Raw genomic sequence first — 25,151 nt, 5'->3', positions numbered from 1 at the left:
GGATAATCATGCTAACTACCTGTGGGCTTGTTCGGTCCTTGGTTGCCTCTGGACGTGTTGGATTCAGGACCTTTTCCCCACTCGTTGGAGGGCTTGGGATTCGGCTCGCCCCAGCCCTGGCTGTTACCGTGTGGGTTGGGTTTGTGGACTGTGTCGCCCCAGTTGGACCCTGGGTTTGGAGTGCTCTGGTCAGGAGTATTAGTCCCTCCGCTCCCGACCCAGGTGTTGCTGCTGCTGGTGTTGGTTCGGCTTGGGTCGCTCCAACATCCAGAGCCAGAGCGGTCGCTGTCGCTGTCCCTGTCCCAGCCCATTGAGCCTGCACTTTTTTGGGGCTCCCCCCAGTGGTTGTTGGCTCCTGGTCTGGCACCATCTCCACCATTACCCCAGGTTTCACTTCCATTTCCACCGCTGGAACCCCAGCCCTGCTGTGGCTTGGGGGCATTAGTCCATGTGTTGGACCTACACAAAAACAAACAGTGATCAGTAAACCAGTAAGATTGAAAATGCAATGTTAATATTTGCAAAGCAATACTTCTGCTTTGGTGTTCTGCTATGATGCTCAAACATAAGTTACCTGTCGTCTTTGTTGATGTTATTGCTCCAGGTGTTACTGGTGTTGTTGTTGCCCTTGTAGCTGGATCCATTGTCCCAGCCACTCTGCCCAGATCCTCCGCCTGACGGGGCTTTGTGAGAGTCCCACCCAGAGGTTGGCCTCTCTCCCCAGCCAGAGCCTCCTGTACCTGGGCCTGAGCTGCCTGGCCCACCCCCCCAACCTGAGAGTACAAGAGAGGAAGATTGTTACATTTTGTGTTCTGCAAAGGAAGTTTTTGTTCTATGTGTGTATATCCTTAAAATGCATCCACACACAAGTTTCAAACACATTTACCTCCAGAGGTCTGGGAAGGCGCTGCTGGTGTTGCTGTGCCCCAGCCAGAGCCTCCGCTGTTTGGCTTTCGCTCTTCCCCTCTGGGACCCTGGTGCTGATTGTGAGGAGAGTTGACATCCCAGGCGGTGTTCTGCCGTACGGGTGTTTGTCCCCATCCAGTGTTGGACAGAACCCTCGGGTCCACATCACCCCGATTCACGGCTGTCGGTGGTGGTGGTGGTGCAACATGGGTAACTTTTCTACGGTTTCCCCCTTTCGCCTGGCTGCCGTCTCTGTCGGAGCTGGATCGGCCTCCGGAGCTCTCTCCGCTTCCTTCACTTCCCCCGGAGCGACCCCAGCCTCCTGTGACACTCCCCAAGCCGTGGCCTCCACCACCTCCTCCCCCTCCGCCTCCCATGCCCATGGCGTCATCCTCCAGGCTCTTCCAGCCATTGTTGGCAGAGCTTCCTTTATGACTTCCAGCATCTGAATGGTTGTTAGCAGGAGCTGCTGATCCCCATTCTCCGTTTGACATCTTGTTGGTAGATGTGGAAGAGGACGATGAGGACGAGGAAGAAGACGAGGCGCTGCTCCCCCAGGGACGCGGTATCCCTGCTGGAGGGCCCATCGTGGCTTGGTTCCCGTTTCCTGGTGTTTGGCCTGCAGAGCCTGGGGTTTGATATAAGCCACCCCAGGACAAGTTATTCTGGGGCTGGTTTGGGTTATTGGCGGGCCCCTGGTCCCAGCGAGGGGCCCCAGTGTTATTGTGAATATTATTACTCTTGTTAGCAGCAGTAGAGGAGATTTGGGGGTTCCCGGCCTGCATTAAGGCAGGGTTTTGGGGGTTCACAGTGTCTGCATTTGGGTGGCCCTTGTCTCCAGGGTAGGTAGTTGCGCCCCAAGGCGTACCGAAGGCCCCAGGACCCCCCAGCTCACCTTGGGAGTGCTGGGGGGCTGATGAGGGGATTCCATTTGCCAGCGGACCCCCATTCCCTCCTCCAATAGAGCCCCAGGAACAATCCCCGCTGAGCTGGGTTGAGGCGGTAGAGTTTGGTGGACTAGAGGTCATTGTGGCATTAGTAGTAGTAGTAGTAGTATTCATCATGATAGTGTTATTTGGTCCATTGGATTCAGTGTTAAGGTTGGTAGGCTGTAGGCCACCATTTTCACTGTTGCTGCTTCCTAATACCTTGCTGCTTGCTGTACCATTATTCACCTCAGTGTCTTCCATCATACTGCTGTTGTTTTGAGCTGCCATGCCACCCCAGCCCACCATGGGGCCCTGTTGGGGAGCTATACCCAGTTTGGAACTCATCCCCTGAGCCTGTGGAGGCCGTTGGCCCTGGGACGCTGGGCTTGGGGTTTGATTCTGCGGCCAGGCACCGTGGTTGGCATTTGGGTTTAAAGTGTTTGGGTTTAACCCTCCATTGATGCAGGGGGTGCTTCCGCCTGTGGGGATCATGTTGCTGCCTGAATGGGTGCCCCATACACCACTGTTATTGATGGGCTTGTTGTTGTGGTTACCCATATTATTGCTGCCAATACTGCTGGACCCAGCCATGGAGTAGTGGGAGGGCCCGGAAAGGTGATTACTTCCATTATTTGCACCGCCGATGGTTCCCAGTCCTCCACCGATTACCTGACGACTGTTTCCGTTGCTGTCTCCGTTCACTGAAACGCCGACCATCATGGCAGAAGTCACCATAGAGGAGGAAGGGGAAGAAGCCGTAGAAGACACAGCGGGAGAAGCATTTGCTGACATCATCATCACTGTTGTCACAGCTGCGAGGTTTTTCTCCGAGCCGATGGAGGAGCTAGAGTCCGCGTCCATACATTCTGATGCCAGCTCAGGGTCTGATCCTGACCCACAGCCAGAGGAGGAAGAAGACGAGGAGCAGGAGAATGAAGAGGAGGAGGGAGGCCAGACGGAGGAGTTAGTTGAAGAAGGGTTGTTGGGTTTGTCAGTGCTTCCATCCACTAGGACTTTGCCCCAGTTGCTGTTGCTGTCGCTGCTGCAGGGAGAGCCAGAGGACCAGGGGGAAGGCTCATACTGAGAGTCCAAACCGGGATGCTCCAGACCTGAAGAGAGAAAAGGGTGGACATAGAAGATGTTGTTAGAATATTTTCAAGCATTAAGCCAAGGTTATGTTTCATCTTGGTCAAGAAATGATAGAGCACAAAGATGTAAAATATTTTATAAAAACAACACACGCAGTTTTAAATTCCCCTCATTATACGGCTCCTTTCATATTTTTCTACTCCCTTCAACCTTCAGCTGCCCAACTGTTCTGGATGTGATCAGTGCCAGGCCTGAGCCTGGACACAGCTGCCACCATTTTGTAACCACAGCAGGACCCAGAATCATGCCAAAGCTATAAACTAGAATTCAGGAAGGCGGAGGACGACCATTAGCAGGAGGAGAGTGATGGACGGCAAAGGGGAGATGGCAATTGAGTGTGAAAAGAGGAGAGGAGGATTGGGGGGGGAATGAGAGAAGGAGGTGGTGGCAACTGAAAGAAATCAACTTTAATGTATTTGGAGAGGGAGTCTGAAGATCATCAACAGTCAGACCTGTCGCTAAAATTAGACTCCACTTGTGACCTGACTTTGCTTTAATGATCAATATGCGCACGTTCAATCACTCACAATGGCAAGTACCCATAATTTCCCTCCATCCATCTTTGCAAGAAATGGCCTTACTTATTAATATCAGCAGCCAGCAGTCACTCAAGCAACACTCATGCAGCTGTGGCTCAGAGGTGGAGTTTGCCGTCTCTTAATCTGAAGGTTGGGGGTTCGATCCCTGACTGCTACCGTCTACATGTTCAAGTGTCCTTGGGCAAGAAACTGAACCCCAAATTGCTCCCGAAGGAATGGCCGTCAGGTATGAATGTGTGTAAAGGGTGAATGTGACATGTAGTGCACAAGCTCTTTGAGTGGTCTGAGGACTAGAAAAGCGGTATACAAGTACAGTCCATTCTACCATTTCGAAGCACCTATTTATCAAGCTAATGTTACATCCTTAAGGCACTACCGATACAAGCTCAAAAAAGGTTTCAATGTGTAGTAATGAAGTAGTCAGGGAAGTAGGCTTTTATTGCGAAATAAGGTGTGGAAAACAAGAAAGTGAAAGTGTTTCCAAGTTGACGTTTGAAAAGAGAGTGTCTCAAAACACAGCAAGAACTCTTTCCATCTTGTCCGTCTCGTGAATGGAGAACCCTCCAACTTCAGTAAATTCCTTCTGGTTTGTGAGCAAACATCCCAAAGATGGAGCTACACGGTTTAATTACTACTTTTACCCCATCTATGAAGACACAAAGGGCTGCAATCAACCAGAGGTGGCTCACTCTCGCTTACTATTTGAATACAAGCTTTCACTGTCAGTCTTTGGACCGTGACAGCATCTTTTTTTAGCCGTTTCCTGAAAACAAAACTGCCTGTAGTCCAAAAATGAGTCTCTTTGCCACTTGGTTGCCCATGTCTGGGCCCTGGTCCACTGAAGCGTATCTCACTTCAGAGATTATCTTTCAAATAAACTGTTTGCCAGCTCTCTGTGGCGCTGATCATGTTTGCTTGCCAAGCATCCTGTCACACCCACTATCTCACCGACTCACTCACTCATCTCTCTCCCCATTTCTCAGATGTGCACTGCATAAAAAAAAAGACACCATCTATCAAAGTTGAAGTGAGACTGAGTCTATCAAGTCTGTTGATCACAAAGCAGAGAGCCAAAGTGAGACATCGAATGAAGAATGAGATGCAGCAGGAAGAAGGAAATGTGTAGTCACCTGTTTGATTAGGGGAGTGGCTGACGGAATCCCGAATGGGAGCCATGCCTGGAAACAGAGAGAGGACAGACTGTCAAACAGACTTGGAGGGAAAGAGAGAAAGAGCCAGCAAACAAACACAGGGGGGGGTTAGAAATAGTTAGCACAGATAGGACATTCATTTAAAATCGAGCAAACAGAGAAGAAAACGAGCGTTAGCGTCAGAGGCGTTCAAAGTAAGAGAGGTTAGCAGGTAGAAAAGTATTAGTGGACAGAGCCTGCTAGCTGCTAGCTGCGTTAGCATTAACAATAGAAGGTTGAATCCAATATTTGAATTCAACTCATCAAATAAGAAATAATGTGCTTCATTTGTCTGAGATTACGTTTTTTTTGTACTGTTTTTGTTACCCGAAAGCACAGCATGTTCCGGATATCGATGAATGTGATGTAAATGTGGTAAAAAAACAACTAATTCATACAGATAGAAACAACAGATCGGAACCTGTGAGCAAGAACAAACCCACATTTTAACATTTAAATGTTATTGTCAAATTGTGTTCTTGCATATCCAAGCATGTGATGCCTGGCAGACAGTGTGCGTGTGTAGGCTTGAGTTCCTGAATGCTCTGTTTGTGTTTGAGGATACTGACAAATCTAACTGAATCCACTGCGGCTCTTTTCTCTCTTTGTGTTTACCTGTGAGTGCAACGCCTGGCTGCGGCTCTTGACCCGTCAGAAGGGCGTCCCCGGGTTCGGTGGAGAACAGGTGACCTCTGGTTCCCAGGTCGACACGGGGGAGGTCAAATGTCTAAGATCGGAGGGCACAAGCCTCAAGGGTCTGAGGTGAAGAGGCAGGGCTTGTCAGAGCGGGCAGCAGGCTGATGAGGCCCCCTTGGCATTGCTGAGGACTGTATGTGTGAGACTGTGTGTGTATATGTGTGTGTTTGGGGAGGGGGAAGGGGGGGTGTGGTTTAGATTTAGGAGTCTGCCTTCACGTGGTGTGCTCTGGCACTGCGGAAAAAGACAGAAAGAGGAGAGAAAGATGGTGAGTCGAACATAGTGTGCAAATCTTCAAGACAGTTATTATAATATTGCTGCAGCAGAGTCAGATACCAGGCGATGAGCGTAAAGAAAGTTGACCTACAGCTAGGGGTGCAACGATTAGTCGATGAGATAAATCACCGAACAATTTAATTGTTGTTGCTGAGGGGTGAGCCATCCTGCATCCCTACTATCTCTGCTGAGATAGGGGCAGTTGACTGACAAGATGATGGCAGAGGATCTAATGGTAATAATCAAAGTCATCCTGCTTTGACGTGGATCAGACAAAGAATACCGCCTGGACGGCACAGGAAAGTCACAAAGGGTGCGACAGAATGGCAAAATGTTGATCTTGTTGTCCAGATCGTCCTCGTTTCTGTATGAGGGAGCTCCCCAACATTAGGTTGTACCTTCTGTCGCTGAGGATGCACTCAACTGTTACTGCTGCAGGTTTTCTCTTCTCTTTGCTGTCCACTGTCTGCCTGAATCTGTGTGAATGTAGCCTAATCACAGTGGCAGTAATGGTGGGAAAAGTTGTAAAATGCCAGGTGTGAGCTGTAACAGGATAGTTTCCTTGGGATTTAGTCCCTCATTTCAAAAGCTTGATGTCATCCTCACTAACTACTCAGTTAACTACGCCAGCCCCACCCTCCACAAACAAGCAATGCTTATCAGTGTTGCTATAGTCTCAACCTGGAACCTCCTTAGCTAACTAAGCATTTGATGCATCTTTTTGACCCTGTGCATGAATCCTTGTCATTTCACTCTGGTCTTGAACTTCTGTTGAATGTGACTAATCATTCACATCTCTATTTGCTAACGGTAAAAGGAGTGTGTGAGTCAGCTTGGTTAGTTGGAAAAGCAGCCTGAATAAAGAGACAAACAAAGACTGAACACCTTCCTTCTTCTTGAGAGAGGATGAGTGTGTGTGGGTTAGACTAGATTAGGGTTATACAACCGGCTTAAAGCTGGCAGCACTGCCCTAGGACACCATGGCAGGCACAGCCTCTTATCCTGCAGAAGAGGACAAGTAGTAAGTGAGGGAGGTAAGAAAACAATGGGATCAACAGAGAGGAGGAGGACGCAGACACACTCTTCAGTAAGAGTGGACCAGTGTGTTTGACAGTGAGAAGAAAAGTGTGTGTGCGTGTCTCCTGACCTTTCCATCCTGCAGGTTACCAAGTGTGTTGCTCTCTCTGCCTGCTGCAGCAGTACACAGGTCTATTTATAAACCTTCAGTTCAAATAGCAACCACTCTGCTCACTAGCCAATATGATAACAGAACAAACAAACCTGTGTGCACAGGGAGCCAGTGTGCAGATGCAGTGAAGCCTGCAGGTGCTACAAGCTTGTAGCATGTTTTACAAATTTGAGTTCTGCAGTGGCACGTTGACTGCAATACAAAAAAACCTTATAATCCTACAACAGCAATTTGGTACAGCAAATCAGGTAGAAAGTTCTGTCAGACACAGACCAGAAACCAACGCTATAAAACCTTGCATACTATCCAGAAGCACTTAACTGAGGCCAAACTCCACCTTTGTTAACTCGCAGCTCACTAGCTAAACCTGGGCATCCTGCCAACATCTAAACAGCAAAGGCTGCCAGAAGCTGCTCACTGCCCTCTGGAACCAATCAAAAAAAAACACAAGACAGGACAGTGAAGTCATCATTTCAAAATATCCTCTCAAGAAACCACAAGTATTCTAAAAGAGACAAGACAAAGAGCAGGACGATGAAGCTTCGAATGTGGGGATACCCGCCCCCTCCTGCAGCCGCAGCACTAACAGGGCGAGCCCCTTCCAGAAAGCCGGGTTGTTTACACTGCTGGATCTTGACTCAACCTTCTTGCATGGAAACACCTCCGTCAAGCCCAAAGCATCTGATTCCAAGCGGCTACGCAGGGAGAGACGTTTATCCTTATAAGGCAGCACAAATGTTTGCAATCTAACATGAAATAATTGTTCATACATTAAATCTCCAGCCTTGTGTTTGTCTGCATAATATTGTGTCTATATCTACAAGAGCTTCTTTTTTTTATAATAAACGGATTGTTAAAGCAGTGAATTGCAAGCCTGGTGGCCCACCAGTCACAAGCTCTGGGGATTTAAAATATACAGCTCCGGAAAAAACATTGAGAGCACTGCAAAAAACAGTTTTTCTCTGGTTCTACCATTTATAGGTTTGTGTAAAATGAACTTTTGTTTTATTGTAAACAACATCTCTCCCTACTTCTAAATCAAATACACTCATTTAGGTCTTTTATTTGCAGAAAATGACAACTGGTGAAGAGCTCGAATAAAAGAAACCAACTTAGGAAGAGTTCTGAAATCAGTATTTGGTGAAATAACCTGGTTTTTAATTACAGCTTTCATGCGTCTCGGCATGCTCTCCACCTTTCACATTGCTGATCTGGATTGTGCCCATTACGAGTCAAATGAGTCCAGCCTCGAATCGCAAAGCTGCATGAATCTGTGACGAATCAGGTCATGTTTTTTTGTAAATTCATTCAATTTTTTTTCTGCCTTTATCTGACAGGAAAGCTGAAGAGAGGCAGGAAACATGGGGAGGAGGGAGCGGGGGAAGACATGAACCAAATGACCGGCAGTCGAACCAGCAATCAGTGCGCCGAGGACTGTAGTCCGCTCTACCAACTGAGCTAAACCAGCGCCCTGTATTTTATTTATTCATGTGCCCATGTGCACAATTATGAGTCAAATGTGTCCAGCCTTGAATTCCAAAAATGTTTTTATTGAAGTTACAGTTGATGGATAAAAACCAAAAAAACATTAACAGTTTTCAGACAAGATTTTCGCACAAAAAATTTAAAAGTATCTTATTATGTATTGTTTTGTTTTTTTTTACAAAATGTGCCCATGTGCCTCTTACGGAGTCCAGCCTTGAATTGCAAAGCTGCATGTATCTGTGACGAATCAGGTCATGCTTTTTGTTGATTGTAAAAATGTTTATATCATATATTAGATTTTAATTTAATGTCTTTGGTTGTTGTTGAAAAAGCAGAATTCCAAGAGCTAACGTTGTCAGATTCTTTGTAAGACTTTGATAGAGTTTGAGATTTCTTTAGATGTGTATATAATAAATGGCTTATTCACCTGACCTCATTTTATTTTAATAGATTTTGTATTTTAACGTGCTATTTTTGCCGAATGTCATGTTTCATTTAATGCTCTTAATGTTCATGTATGTATGAATGGGGCTTTATAAATGTGCTTGCCTTTCAACAGAAGAAACTAATTCCTGCACGATGTTGTTTAAAGACGTGTTTCAGGCAAACATTTTGTTGAAGTAAGTTTCACAACAATCAGGTATTTAAATTCAGATGTTCAGTTTCTCTTTTTCTTTAGCATTCCCACTTCTTTGTGAACCACAATGTGAAACTTTAACGCTCAGCCTGAGTCCATATAAGTACGTTCAGTGTCGCTGTTCCGTACACAGAGTACAGTTTGTTCATCTCCCCCCCCCCTGCTTCCATCTGAGAACGCTTTCATGAGGGCCCCTGGAGCTGGCAGCAGCCCGACTGCTGCTATCATGTTACACACAGACCGAGACGGGCGGGGGGAGGGGAGGGGGGTGTAAGAGGGAATATAGGGACAAGACACAAACATAGCGAGTGCTGCGCGGCTGAGTGGGAGAGAGAAAGAGACATGTGAAGAGAATAGGAAAAAAATTAATGATACCGAGGTAAGAAGGAGGGAGAGAGGAGTGGAATGTGGAAAAGAGGCCGAAGAAAAGAGGCTGTCATTGAGGTTGATTTGAGAGGAATGCAGCTGCAGCTTCGAACATGTATAAAAAGCATGGAGGTCAGCTTCCTGAAGTCAGCAGCACATGAACCCGGTACAATGTGTACTCGGTTACCTCTGAGTGTGAAAGAGGCACAGCAGGCGCACGCAGGAACCCAGAGGATCAATAGAATTAAGCAATACAGTGTTTATTTAATGGCACTGTTTCCTACATTACCGGTTACATTAATACATTTTGCTATTAAAGTTGTTTTATAGGTTTACTGTTATTAGTTTTATTGTTCATTCTGTTTAGTTATATATTATGCAGTAAACACAGGTACATATAAATGGACATCTGACACTAACTGAGAGTCCTGATTACTTTAAAACATCCTTTTAACTGTCAACACTACCGTCATTTGAACTGCCACCATTACTTTCTGTCTACTTTTGTAGATAACTACTGTAATATTGTTTTTCTTTTCGGCACCGTCTCTTTGTATTTTCACTTATATTTGAGTTGCTCTTTGTATTTCTCTAATTTCGTACTGTATTTTTGGAGCTATCTGCCATTATGATTGGGATTAATAAAGTATTCTTATCTTATTTTATTTGGCTCACAGGAAGCTTAATTTACTCTACATTGTGTTTTGGATGCTGTGTTTTATATTGAGAGAGTAATACCATCAATGACACGGACAAATCATACTTTTATACCTCAAACAAAGCTCTTTACAAGCTTAGTAATAGTTTCCTTGACTGTCTCAAACACTTATATTTGCAGCCACTGTCAACTGAGCTTTAAGCTAAAAGGCACATTTCACATGTCCTGCTGTTTCTGTGCAACTGAGAAATGTATTTGAAGCCTTGTAGCTCAAAGCGGCGTTATTCTTTAACATCATTAGCCAGTTAAACACACCAGGCCCTCAGCGACAAACGTCAACATTGAAAATGAAGATGGCTGCAGAGTAATATGTATAAAAATCACTGGTGCAACATGATACGAATATAGTGGATATTCAAAACGTATATGATGGTGTACATTTGTTTTATTGTTGATATATTGTATTAAAGTGGAAGAGAAAAATCTAATCATAACTACAAAAAAATTCAAAAAGTAGACAGAGAAGTCTAAATACTTGGGACATATTTCCTCCCACCTCTGCAGCACTGTTTATCAAGTCTGCTCCAGTGCAGACACAAACAGTGTCAAACATTCCTCACACAGACACCCATTTAATTTACAATGCTCACTCTTTATACTGTCTAAACTTCACATCTACAAAGCGTTATTATTAAATTGGGATTATTAAACAGATTTTCTTGCAGCAGCTCTGCAAAAAAGTATTTTCTGGGGCTGTTGTCATGGTGAAATTCCAAAACACTCCCAATTCCTCTGGGCTTGTCGGAGCAAGATGACATCAGCGCCTCCGTCAAATATGCAAAAACCCTCCTGGTTGGACGGAAAGGCTGAGGGGAGGCCTGGGGGTGCACCTGCGCTGCAGAAACTTTCTCATGCTCTACATGTTGATCTCACCTGAAACACGGGAAATGTCTAAAAAAAGTCACACTTTCCTGGAACGGTTCCTATCCAAACAGCCTGCAATACATGATATTGCATGTGCAGAGTAAATGTGTGCAGGAGCTGATAAGTGAACTTGTCACACTGTCCGTCGCCTTCACATCAACTTTGGGAGGGGTTCGGACAACACGCACACACACCAAACTAAAGGCAATGTGCGCTAAAAACACATGCGACAGGTTTTGTTTGTGACTCATTCAGCTTGTTTGTCCATTATGCAGTCAGCCATTGGACTTCACAGTAACTCCACACACATACCCAGGGTGGTAGTGGTTGCCATCAGGTACACCAAGGAACTTTCATCCTCTCTACAAAATAAGAGTTGGCCTGTTCACCTTCTGGGAGTTGAGCATTATTTGTTGTTTTGGGTGAGAGATGAACCCCGGGCGGCTGCAGCGAGGACTCAGCCTCTGTACATGGGCGCCCCACCCGGTTTCGATTATCATCAGTAGGGCTTGTTTGGTTTCTACATACACCTATAGACGCAAGCTGGTGACGCAAGCATCAGTGATGTTACCTGGGCTCATAGGGTGTTTTGGGTCGCATGCGTCACACACCCTCTCCCAGGTGACCCAGCCGGGGTTGATCAGACCACAGCTTGTGTCCAAGGGTTTAAAAAATACTGATAACCTTGATACCTGTTTCCAATACATGGTTTAAATTTTACCCCAAAATATCTCTTTGATTAAGGTATCACAATATATTCATTTATATTGAATTGTAACGCCAATAACCTAATACCATGGCAATATACCGCTCTAACTTCAACTAACAATTACATTCAATACAGATTAATCTGCTCATTATTTTCATACAACACTTAATCATATAAGCAAAAAAAGACAAAAAATTGGGACAAATACTCATCATTAGGAGTGGGACAAAATATATATCATCGTCCGGATATCGTGCAAAACAATTATCGATATTCTAATATACAAACACATGGCGCTTTAAACAGATTCCCCAGTGTCACTACTTCATAACTCCTCACGGCGGTGCTTACGACATGAGGGTAACATGACCGGAAATGAATTGGCTGAAGAAGTTAATCAGATATCGTGACGCATCATGATATGATTGTCTTGTAATATATCAATTATCGCAGAATCGCTGTATCGTGAGTTACCCTGCGATTCCCGCCCCTATTCATCACAATTTTCTTTCTTTCGTCCAACCAACAATCCAAAAGCAGAAGGCAATTTATGATCACTGATTTGCACAAGCATGACCTACCTACGTGCTGCCCAGGACTGTGTATAAATCGCAATATTTTATGAAAACACTGAGTAGAAGCTCTGTATATTTGTTCTCTGTGTTGCAACTAAAGACTTCCTGTTATTGGCATGATTAATCCATTATTTGTTTTAGCCTGTACAAAGTCAGAACATCACAAGTTCACTGAACGCAAGTAGATGTAGATCAGAAAGTTGTAATATATTCCAATCATATTCAGTTTACTAGCAAAGACAAGCTGGGAAACTCCAATTATTAAAACATTTTTTAATAAAAAATATAAACAATCCGTCACAGATTTATGTCAGTGCAGCTCTGCTTGTGTGAGACAAAAAACAATGTCTTTCTACTGGACTAAAGAGCACAGATGATGTAGCTGGTGCATGCTAAAGAGGGACTGAGCACTCAGGGTAAATCAGCCTATAGACTGAAGCTATAGTAAGACACTGTTAAGTATAGACACTGAGTCTTTCAGAGGTACAATGATCACACTCTTGTTTTGTATAAGCATTATCTGGAGGGGAAAGAGCTTCCATGACGTGCCACTTCACAGTCTGGTACTACAAAGACTGCTCTGTTTGCACTGGGACACATCAGCGACTCTTAACAACAATACAGCAAGAGGTGGAGACGAGCGACGCAGCAGGATGGAGTACTAAGAGTGAGAATAAAAGCGAGAGACTGAGAGGAGCGACTGAAACATAATGACAGGCTCAAGGTCACAGTTAGACGCTATCAGACTTCCTGCCTACATCAGCCATGACCGAGGTTTCGGGTGCAACAGTAGTAGGCTCGTACAAACAGGAGTCAATGGAAACTGTAACAGCAATTCAAATGGAAAACACGACTGCGTCACATGGCAAAGTACACCAGCGCTGTCACAGGAGCAAAGCACACTGCACCACAGGGACAGACAGGAGAGATACAACGCAGGCCACGCAGGGGAAAGGCATTTGAAATATAAATAGTTATAATATTTTAAAAGGTGAAAAAGACAAGTAGTTTAAAAAGAGAGAATAGGAGCGGATATTTTGAGACAAGGAGTCGGAGGATTTTCTCAAGTCTCCTGGGAGTAGAGATTTGCTGTTTTATACTGGGCCTATTGCTGTGGTGTAATGCCAGAAACTCGCAATAAAACTGTAGCACTGAAGGCTTACAGCTGCCAAGACTAAAATTCTGCTGATGTACAACATCGATCTTCTTCTTGCATAAGATTAGGGTTAAAATCGGTCATTTCAGTGTGTCTTTGGGAGTTGGGTGGATACGTCGTTGCGCTTCTGACTTGACGCCGGACGGCGACGTTATTCCTCTTGGCCTCCATCATGCTGCACTTTGTGCTGTTTTTTCAGCTGGTTGAACAAGTTAGCTGTGTTGCTTTGCAGCGCAGACACAGGTTTCTTGCACTCTTTGCATATTATTCTTTCTTGCTTAACATCACTCGCCCGAAACCCAAAATACCACCAAACAGGCGATGACGAGCCGTTTCGGGGGACCAGCTCTTCGTCTTCTGTTTGAGATAATTGACTTTTGTTTCTCCAGAGCGTCTTTGTTGTTACTCTTCCACTCTAAACTGCCGCTGAGAGGTCGGCGCTCATGATATGACATGCTAGCTCCCCCAAAAAGTGAAGCCCAAACCTCTCGATCGCCCCCCTGGGGGAGTGGCTGTTAGTTTAGGGAGCGCTAGATTTGCAGGCAGAGCATTTAAACGTCAATATCTCCGTCAGTCACGTTTATTTAATCGTGGGAAGCCAAAATCGTTTCAGGATTAATTGCGCAGCCCTAACAAGACTGTTCCCCTGATTGTCTATATACAACTCCACTCAAAGCAACAGTGTGTCTACTTGTTTAAATACAAGTTAGCATGCACAGCTAACGTTAAAAAAGTGTTAAAGATGGACCACAGATCTTTCTGTTATCTTAGTTTTGAAGCAGGGAGTCTCCGTTGGGTGAATAGAAGTTGGTGTCCTAAAAACAGCAGATGCTAATAAATCACTTTGGGGCCTCACAGAACTCAATCAAAGCAGTTACACCTGGCTCTGGTCAATAGCATCATCACTTAAAGGAAATTAAAGGATGAAAGTTCACGAGGAATCAACGTCTTCTCTTACCTTCTGACCAGACCTGTATCGTCTTTGCCTCCTTCCTCGTCAAACTCTCCGTCTCTCTCTCTCTTCCATCCACTGTTCTTCCCTCTATGGGTTTGTTCCCTGTGAACGACAGGACGCTATACCGTTACTTTCATTGTATAAAAGCTATTGCATTTTGTGTTTCAACTCGCATAACAAACAGGGAGGCAGTTTTTTGGTTCTTGCCGGCTGAACTTTACTGACTGACGACTGTTAGGAGCTAGTAGTGATACAAGTGTAACACAGAACTGACGCACAGTACTGAAAAATTATCACACTAGAACCTACAACAGCAAACGATATTGTTCATGCTGTACATGGACAGGATAATGCAACTGATCACAAATCTCATGAGAACGAAAATGCATCTTGTTGTGCAGCTGTGGTCCATTGTTCTGTTTTTAGTCATGCTGGGATTCTTAAGAAGGATAGAAACAGCTGTTTTATGTTTATACTTACTAATACCGATTGTATTACTAAGAGTTTTGCACAAGTTTATTTTGCCTGGTGACAACATGAAACAAATCTGGACTTGTGCACTGAAACATTCATTTGATAAGGACATTCAGACGGAGCGCGTTCCTATTAGTGTCTAATAGTTTGTAATCAGACTGTGGCTTCTCCCTCACAGAGTGTTGCATTTAGCTGCACTGGTCGCGGTGGGTGTGTGCCATTTAGCCTGCAGGAGAAAGCTGCAGGCTGCAGACTAATCCCATAATGGGATTACAGCACAGCACTTACCTTAGCTATAAACAGACAGTGAGATGCTGAGGCAACTCAGACAGACGATAGACTTCAGATATAAATGTTTAAATCATTAGGACACATTTAGACTGATAATTGTGCAGTGACTCTTAGTAATACATACAATGTTGTTACAAGATGCTGATATGCAAATATTCATTATTTACATGTTTTTTTTTTTCAATTTAGGCACTTGAACTCCAGCTTCTTTCATGAAATATTTTCGGTTTAATTTCTCCTCATTATTCACCAAGACTTTTTGCGTATTAGTTCTTGTTAAAATCAAACAACATATTAGTTGTCAAGCCGAGATCACAGTTATTACATGAACAGTTATTGCATGCTTAAAAGTTGAATTTTGAAAGTACAGCTATGTATCCGCTAGGACCTGTCACCTTAAACCGAATAACTCTTGCAGTGACTGGCTGCAACCAGACTCATTATTATTCAGATTTGGGATTAAAAAGGATCATTTACAGGCATCAATTTACTGGAGCAGTTTTTTTTATACGACTTGGTAAGGGGAGAAAGGAAATATTGATACATTTGCGTATCCCAAATTTGTGTATAATATAGGCAAATATACCACGACTTCCCTCTATGTATGATACACGTGAATTAGGGCTGGGCGATATGGCCAAAATTCTATGTCACGATATAGAGTTTTTCATATACCGATAATGCCGATATATATCACAATCATCGAGCATCATGTTTTCTGGTAATTTAACAAATAATTCGTCAATTTGAAACAGGGGTCTCCAATCCTGCTCCTGGAAAGGGTTGCTCCTGCATGACAACAGAGAGAAACACATATGACAGACATTTTCATATCATTTTAATGATATATACTGTCATATTGGCCGGCCCTAACATGAATCACATTTTCAAGTCAGAAGTCTTGATTGATCTTGAAAAATCACATCCCTTCTATAGCTTTCCTTAACTGCTCCGGTCAACATGTTAAAATGCCAGTTGAAATCAGCTCTTTCCCTTAATCTATTATAATCACGAAAAACTGCCCACACATTGCAGTCTACCACCTTCAGCCATCCCCCCTCCCTCCCTCCCTCCCTCCGTTCCCACATCTCCTTCCTCCACTCCTTACCAACCATCAAGCACTTCAGCAGATGGCTCTATATTCAACAACAACAGCAGCGGAGCATGGTGGGGGCCCTCCTGGAGAGCACACATAAACACCATGGTCGGCATCTGTTTATGAATGGGCCAACAATTGCCCAACCCCCCGACAGCTACAGCTGACGGGGGGAGGGGGGGGCAGTCAGAACAAGGAGAGGAAAAGTTTCAATTTCAAATACATTTTGAAGCTTTTACACTTATTGATGTTGATTAGGATATTCATGATGATGACTATATTGACCTTATTGATGCGGCTGATCACTATTATATATAAAAAAAACGCCCTGTGCGCTGCCTAATGGCACCAGTGTCTGATTGCACTTGAAGCCGTTTGTTGGCCCTTACTGACTTTGTTCCCTCCTGTCTTGATCATTGCTTGTGTTGTATTAACTCTCAGATGTACGTCGCTTTGGACAAAAGCATCTGCTAAATGAAATTGTAGCCGTGAAACTTTTACAGAGGCAGGTACTCGGAAAAAACCACAAGAAACGAAAGTTAATCCAAGACCCCACCCTGCATTTAAACAGCATACAATTAATGTATATCAGCTCACGGCTGTGATTCAGTCATTGTTATTAAAGCAGCAAATTGTAGAAAGTATTAATAAATAATAGGGTTTTTTTCTAGATTCACAACTTAACTCAAATTGGACTTTTGTTGCTAAGCAACCCAAACACTCTCCTGCACTCTGTGTCTTAAGGTCACCACAGGTCATCTGTTTTTATCATGTACATTAATCTGCTGGTTTTAATTCATCATCAACCAGTGAAATGAGAATCTGCTGTGTGATTCAGAGGTACCAGCTTGATAAATGTAGACATATATGGTCTGCTGTAATGTTAATTAACAGTATTCAGAACACCTGGCTGAGGCGGAGTGATACAGAGCGAAAAGTTATAGTGATGTTGTTCTCTATATCAGCACTCATGGAATGCCTCTTATCCAATCAGATTACTTGGCCGGAACTGACTGTTGTATCATGCAGAATTGAAAATGACAACTTTACAGGACTGTAGAATCCTGTCTCTATTATATTATTATAAAAGCACATTGAAGACTTAAAGCCTCAATACTCACTTTTCAGGATTCAGAGCTTTTCACAGTCAGTGCACAACCCTGGTGAGCACTCACCTTAACCTCACCTTTAAAGCGCATGTCGTTGAGGTGTGCGTCTGTGTGTTGGGACAAGGGTCAAGGTTCAAGAGCACAGACTTGCATGTCAAAAATCTTACATATCACACATGTGCTTCCCCTTCTCAGCAGTGGCAGCTCATTCACATAACTGCCAATACTTAGAGTCACATTTACTATTCCATCCAATGCGTACAGTGCATTTGTTCGCCCTCACTCTGTATTAACTTTAGTTCAAAGCTACTTCAACCCTACCCATTTGAGATTTATTGTAGCACAGATTTTGCGGACACCCACTTGCCTTTCATTCTTCTGCCTGCAGTCAAATAAAGCTGAACAACTTTAAAAATAAGCAAACTATATTTGGTTTTCTGAGGAGGTACAGATCAAACATCTGAAGCTTTAGACTATTGCATCCTCAGACCCTGTAGGAGTGTTTTGTCTTTCAGAAATGAGTCATATAGTGAAGCCGGCAAGTGCTTTCAAATTTATAGGAGACGGAGTATTGATTGTGTGTGAAGCCTTATGGAAGCCTTCACACAAACACCAGACAAACACCCAAACACACACTAGGAAACATGAGCATCAAAAAACACTCACAAGAGTCCGCCTGTGCCTGAAGAACAAAAGCCAGAGGGGAGTCGCGTGGCTAATTTGCATGTACAACATCACATCATTTGCATCAATTTGAATTAGCATGTTCTCACAGAGGCTGAACACTGGAGGCTCCATTCAGGGACGCCGTCACTCAATTAGCGGATGACAGCGAGCGCCTCCTCATCACAAACAGCCCTACAGCGAAGGCCCTTGTGAGGCCTTGCAAGATGTGACATTTCCTGCCCGGCTGCGTTGAACCTGTCGTTCTGACGTCGCAGTAGGAATCAGGGCGGTTCATTTCAGGTCATGCTAACTTAAGAAAGGCAACATCATTTTTCTGCCTGAAAAAATAAGTTGCATTTTGCTGCTGGCAGAGGAGGATGTGAATCACAGTATTTCCTGCAGCAGGGCTTCTTACAGGCATCAGATTCAGGTTTTTTTTTTACATAACTGAACATAAGAAGAAAAGCATGCTTTGGTTTTTTTAAGATTTTTTTTGGCTTTTGCTTTTATTATTTATGGCAGCTGACGATAGACAGGAAATGTGGGGAGTAGAGAGTGGGGGATGACATGCAGCAAATGATCTGCAGACTGGGAGTCAAACCTGCAGATCAGTGCGTCGAGGACTGTAGCCTCTGTACATGGGGCGCCTGCTCTACCAACTGAGCTAAACCAGCACCACAAACTATAAAAGTATGTTTTATTATGCACGTGATATTTACTGTGCTGTAAATGATGTGAAATTAATGAAAGATGGGGCGCTTAGCGGCTAAATCGTGCGTCCCATACACAGAGGCTACAGTCCTCGATGTGGGTGCCCTGGGACTCCCAGCCTCAGCCCTTTGCCCCGTCGTCTCATCCCCACTCTCTCCTCCCCCGTTTCTGACACTATCCACTGTTCTCTCTCTCTCTCTAAATAACGGCATTAAAAGGCCATAATAAAATAAATCACATTCTTATACAAGATATACAAGAATTGGGCACTTTACTATGAAGAAAAATACGAGCGGTTATATTTAACTGTGTATAAAAAAGGGGAAAGTGTCTTGCGATTTTTCAAGCAGGTGAAAATGAGGCATTAAGACATGTGACTGCATTGAGACTAAAAAAAAGCTAAAAAACTAATTACAAGATATATATATTTGAATATATTAAAGCTTAAAATATAGACGTTGTGCATTACTGAGCGTTTGTCACGTTCTGTAAAAAATGTCACAATTTCAGCTACACCAATTTGCTTAATATTGCAAAGCCAAACACATGCCGGCCCCTGGATAGAGCTTAAGAAAACCTTATCAATAAACATTGCCCTCAGATGCATCCTCCCTGAGCCTGCACAGATGACTGCATCAAACACGTTATTTCTGCTCCTTCCTCGTTTCAGTCTCATGACCACCTGCAGGTGTGGCTTTACTGCTCACAGGGGCAATGGTCACTACATAATCCTTGAACAAAGCAGCTATGAATTTATAGCTCTGCTGTACTACATTCCAAATATAGTTTACAGAGCTTCGGCTTCAACACCTCTTAAAGCTCTTGGGAAAACTCTAGATATTTTTAGACTAGAAAGGAAAATATGTTTAGAGAACAATAAATTAGGGAATGGAGCCAGACAACCAAAAACGAAAGCACAGCTAGAGAGCAGACAAAGTAAACACAAGCAAGGGGAAATTACACATTATTCTGACATTGCGTTATGGTTAGGAGCCCACAAGAAACAAACTGGATCTGTGAGTATCTGTGAGCAAACTGCACGGTGAGTCTGTGTCCAGAAACTGACTCACAGTTGTGCTTTGTTTATGCATAACTAAAGGGCTTCAGAGTACGAGCGCTGAGCACTATTTTAGTTTTTGCCCCGAAGGATGTAATCCCCACTGCTGCCACGAATGATATACATGTATCACATTTATGCTACCATGGTTTGCCTTTCACAGAAACTTCCACACGACAGGAGAGGACTTCTTCTACGAACATAAAAGTGAAACCACTTTCCAAACGCTGTAAATTGAAACAGAGATAACCTCAAGCAGCACCGAGCTGTTGACAGCGAGTTATTTTTGTAACCAAAATAGAGGTCCTGTCTAAACAGGACAGCATTGCTTTTTGAATTTTTTTCACATACAAGAATAACATCGTGTTAAACTGGGATTTAAACATATATAGGTTTTGTTAGCTATTTTTAGATTAGATGAAAAATTATCCCAGTGAGTTTAATCATCTAAATGCTATTGTGGGAAACATGCAAAGATAGAACATGTTACTATGCATCTGAGAGCATTTATATTGTTTACCTTATCATTACTCCCACATACACACCACTGGAAAATATGTATCATCATCAACTGGCTTGAGCAACCAATCCAAACAAACTCAAACAATAACACACATACCAAGGCTATAGGTCAAACTATGACTCACAGCACATACACTAAAAGATTAGCCACAAAAATGGGTCCAAACCAGCATGACAGGTGGACCACATCTCTGGTTTAAGCAACATCCCTAAACACTGAAAACAACACACACTTATGGAAATGTGTGGATGGACTGACTCTCAATGATTACACACAATATAAACAAGAAATCTGGAAATCTAACATAATATGAAGTCAGATTTAGGATCTAAATTCAGAGTAAACGCAGTCTTTAGAGTGGCCTGGCCACTAGTTTGGTCCCAACTCTATTGTGTGCCTGCTTGTAGACCAACTGTATGGACACAATGAGCTGCACAAACACCTCTCCACACACAAAACATCGGGACTCTGGCTTCTCATTTAGCGATTTTAAAACAGCAAAGCTTACTCAGCACAATGCGGCCTAGACCAACCCAGACCCTCCAATTCAATTCAAACGGAACTGCATGTGCTTGCATAAGCAGCAGCTGCCCATCCCCTGTCCCCCTGACCCACACACCCCTCTAGTAGCCCCATCATACAGAGGTACACACAGGTTGTGCCAACATCCAAACAAAAAGTGCATGTACACCTTTTAATGGAACACTCACCTGTATAGATGCTTTAACTTCTTTGGTGGCAACAGCTTCCAATTCCGAATCTCTAAAGAGAAAAGTAAGAAAAGAAGTTTCAAGTAATAATGTCGAACATTTTCATTTAAATAAATCTCTGTTAGGTCACTATCTTTTTTCCCCCCACGAATTTCCCCCCCTGGGGATCAATAAAGGATTATCTTATCCATCACCAAATGAGGTAACACAATGGTGATTGAGCCTATGACCCGCTGATGAAAGCCTTTGCATTTTATTTTATTTGCAGTATTACGGACTGGTTGTCTGATGCAACTTTTGCGGAAAAAAATCACAGGCGGTGCCCAATTAATGATGCGTTTTCCATCACCCAGCAGTGGTTGATCTGCCAGATAGGGTAGGCGGAGCTAAGCGGCTGTTTTTTCCAGTCTCTGTTTGTTTAGCCATAGTAGATTACTGTTTACTCGCAACTCTTGCAGAGAAAAGATCGATGACTACAGATACAACTTCAAAAATGAGTGAAAATCCTAAGAAAAAGAAACAAATTCGATGCTCAGATGAAGCAAACAGTCTGAAAAGGAAATCAAAGAGTTACAACCGGAGCCAACCGTGGACGTCACACATGCAACACTGTCTGGATATCGGAAGTGTGCTCCCGCAATTACCGTTTATCGTCATAGGTGCCGCCAAAGAGAACGAAACTGAGATCTTCGAGATCATAACTTTAATCTCCCAAACATCACCACTATTGTGATTAGAATTGGTTATATAGCTCCACCGACATTTCTCAAATTAATTATTAATGTTGCTCAGGGCAAAAGGCATGCACCTCACCCACAGATCCACCCACGGACAAGCACACACAAACAAACAGTGACAGTACGCAGTAATTGCAGTATGAAAAGTATGCTTATTAGTCCGTGTTGAAATGCAGGTTGAACTGCATAACAGGGCAATGCGCGGAAAGCTGAGGCCCTACAAGGTGATTAGAGAATGTGTGCGTGTGTGCGTGTGTGTGTGTGTGTGTGTGTGTGAATGACAGATAAAGACAGAGTGAGAGTGTGTGTGTGTGTGTGCGTGTGTGCAGGTCAGAGTTACAGCTCGGGTCCTGATCGGCCATTATCTCAGCTGTTGCCTGACTTACAGCTTAACCAACATGGCTTCTCTCGAGCCTGGTGTTTCCCCAGCGAGAGCCAAGACAAACAATGGCCTTAACTTTTGCATTTGTTACAGTCGATATAAAATTAGGATTTGGTTAAGCTGTGTTTGCAGCGTGGTCGGGTTAGTGCAAAAAAAGTTAGGTGAATATGACTGCAAAGGCAGAACAGCGGAGGTTAAGCTCACGAGCTGATCTGTCTCTCTGCCGACAGAGGGGGTTAAAAACTCCCGCATACTAAATACACTTCTGCAGGTTTACAATTTCACCATCAAATATACATTTGTAGAACGCTTCAGTAATAAATTAAATGTTGAAAGGACATATGAACAACGGTCTCCTCTCTGCGACTCAACAAACAGCCGAGCAGTCAGCCGGAGTCACCGTCGAGCAACCTGCGTCGTCAAATTAGCATCGCTGCTAATGCTAGCTGAAAGCTAACGTTACGAAGTCATTTTACCCGGTCTCCTTTAATACATAGTAACTGTTATATTTATAATAAAATATTGTTAAATTGTATCCGCAAACCATATTGTGTTATAAATAAACAAACTCCATAAAATAGTAATATTTAACTAACACAGAATACTCGCATTTGACAGATACGTACGCTCAACGGCTAAGGTTAACCAATGCTCGTAACAGTTAGCATTAGCACAAGGTTATCCTGGCGACAAATACAAAAGCTCTGCCTGTCACATACGCCTTCAAATTTTCAGCATATGCAGGAAAACGCAATCCTCTTGTTTTCCAGTCCATGCGTTTGACATTTGCGTAAACAAACTGCAATGCAATCGAGCCGCTTTGCCCACTGCTAGCTGAAATGGAGACTAGCCTGGAGCTAGCTTAGCCCGTCCGTAGCTAACTAAACAACAGCAGCTGCTCAACTTATCTACACCAGTCCCCGGTCTCACCAGCTCCGGGCTCTCTGCGCACATTAGCTCGACAAAAAAAACTGGTCAAAAACACGGTTAAAAATAAGACAAAAAAACAAAACGTACCTCATTGAAGTATAAAGTGCAACAGAGTGGAAAGGAAAGCCGGCTGTAAGGCTAAAAGAATTTCAACGCGTCTGCAGCATCTAAGAGGGGAGGCATCCGTCCTGCATGGTCGCCATTTTCTTAACTCGCTGCTGGCTAACCTTTCGCTTAAGCTCTGCTTTCCCCTCCTCTCTCTCTGCATTCACTTTAGCTCTGGTTGTGTGTTTGTGTGTTTCTAGAGGGGGGAGACGCAGGGCAGGAAACACATTCACCACTTCCTCTGAGTGAGAAAACCAAACACAGCAGAGGTAGCTAAACTTTATCGAGAGATGAGTAAAGGCAAGTTGAGCCAAGCATGACATCCGTCTTCATATAAAGCAGAGCAAGTCATTTAAATCAATAAACCTAAGACTAATTTCACCATGGTACCATCAGACCAATACATAGAAATGAAATGTTAATTAACTTAGACTGCTTTTTGTTACTCTGCACCTGACAAGTTGCACTTTTACCTTTTGTACATTTTAGAAACTTGATTTAAAACCTCCCAACCTCTATAAGTGAACCTTATTTAATTATTTTTCCCATTTTAATCACTGCATTTAATTCACTATTTTACATTTTCGGCTTTATCTAATAAACAATTTACTTAACCAATTAATTGTCTTAACTTTGTCAGAATATATCCCCTGTCCAGTGATGTTAATGGCCTTTTTACCAATGTGTCGTCTCGTTCTTCAAATACTTTGTTTTTTTAATTGTTTATGTAATTATCTCTAAGTCTTAACTATTGTAAATGAGGGTTGCATCTCAATGATCTCTCGAGTATAAATAAAGGTTGATTGACTATAGGTTTTCATAGTAATTAAAGGTTTAAAGTTCTGTATATTTTAACGTACAATACAATATTTAACATTTTGTATACAAATCTTTATTTTTAATTCATTAAGGCCACTATTAAATTACATTGCCATCTTAGTATAGTCCATATTAGACATATTACTCTGAATGGTCTTGGGATGTCAAACCTTTATCAATATATTTATATTAATTAAAAATTGAACATAAAAAGCCTAATCAATAACAGTTAAAGTACTGTTTCTCTACTGCTTTCACAATCGTGTCACTCGTGCATGGCTTTATAATGTAAGGAAACAACTCCAAAAAGAGACAAGCAGAGACATGACTAAACAGCAGAGAAACAAACACAGGGAGGAATCTGCCAACTGCAACATTTCACCAACAAGACAAAGGCTGTAGAAGAGACCGGCAACACATGTGTATGCAAAGCAATGACCATTGAACCGCCAATGGCAAAAACAACCCCCATCCTTGTGCACAAATTACCTCCCTTATCAGTGTGTATTTGACTTCCAGGGAGGGGGAAAGAGGTGTAGAGTTCATCTACTGCCTCCCAATGATTTTATTTGACCAGGTATTAAAGAGCAGGGAGATTAGATTTTACGGCATGTAAACAAGTGAGTAAACTGTCAACACAGGGGGACTGTTACCTAATACTTTCTAATTCTGATGGTGTGTTCCCTGACATCTAGGAAGTCAGATATAAATGGCCTGAAAATGGGAAAATATAAGTTGCTTTCCCTCTTTTTCTATTAGTTTCATACGTCTTATTACATTCTACCTTCTTGCACTTTTAAAGTTCTTATTTCCCAGGTGGCAAGTCAGAAATCACAAAGTGAGACACGCTGAGGTTCTTGGTTTCCCCTTTCTTGAAAAGTGAAACCTTGAAAGAAAGCTGTCGGTCTAAAATTGTTTGAAAAAGAGTTAAAAGAGTCAATAAAGAAGTCACACCCCTGAAACATGTTTATATGTCACGTGTCAATGTCATATGTAGTATTACCTAACTTTGGCAGAGTTGACATTGGATGGACAGACCAGTTAGCATGCATTAAATACTGCCATGGTAAGGAAAATTAGCCAATGTAGAGTCCAAAAGCCAGGTCCAAGAATGCAAACTATAAACTAGAGTCTACAGCAAAGTGGTGCTTTGAACTAAATGCTAACATCAGCATGCTAAGACGTTCACATAAACAAAAGAC

The 25,151-nt window shown here is 43.1% G+C and overlaps 1 protein-coding gene across 3 annotated transcripts in view; it reads right to left on the bottom strand.

Moving 5' to 3' along the window:
• LOC138604017 (trinucleotide repeat-containing gene 6A protein-like) overlaps positions 1-23,285 on the bottom strand; it is a 34,706-nt gene extending 11,421 nt beyond the window's left edge. The window contains exons 1-8 of one of the 3 annotated variants that reach the window (XM_069675820.1): positions 23,113-23,285; positions 20,977-21,028; positions 14,343-14,441; positions 5,329-5,643; positions 4,654-4,701; positions 887-2,944; positions 575-773; positions 20-459 (exon numbers count right to left, since the gene is read on the bottom strand). In XM_069675820.1, the coding sequence (XP_069531921.1) occupies positions 20-459; positions 575-773; positions 887-2,944; positions 4,654-4,699 (2,743 nt within the window). In that variant the 5' untranslated portion in view covers positions 4,700-4,701; positions 5,329-5,643; positions 14,343-14,441; positions 20,977-21,028; positions 23,113-23,285. Of the gene's footprint in view, positions 1-19; positions 460-574; positions 774-886; positions 2,945-4,653; positions 4,702-5,328; positions 5,644-14,342; positions 14,442-20,976; positions 21,029-23,112 lie in introns of those variants that run through there. The other 2 variants (XM_069675821.1, XM_069675822.1) reach the window with 2 other exon arrangements.
• Positions 23,286-25,151: the final 1,866 nt, after the last annotated feature.

The sequence above is a fragment of the Semicossyphus pulcher genome, unplaced genomic scaffold, assembly GCF_022749685.1.
Source record: "Semicossyphus pulcher isolate SPU_LCO1_2020_fin unplaced genomic scaffold, fSemPul1.0.p SCAF_25, whole genome shotgun sequence".
Classification (NCBI taxonomy): domain Eukaryota; kingdom Metazoa; phylum Chordata; class Actinopteri; order Labriformes; family Labridae; genus Semicossyphus; species Semicossyphus pulcher.
This window is presented reverse-complemented; position numbering and strand designations above follow the sequence as displayed.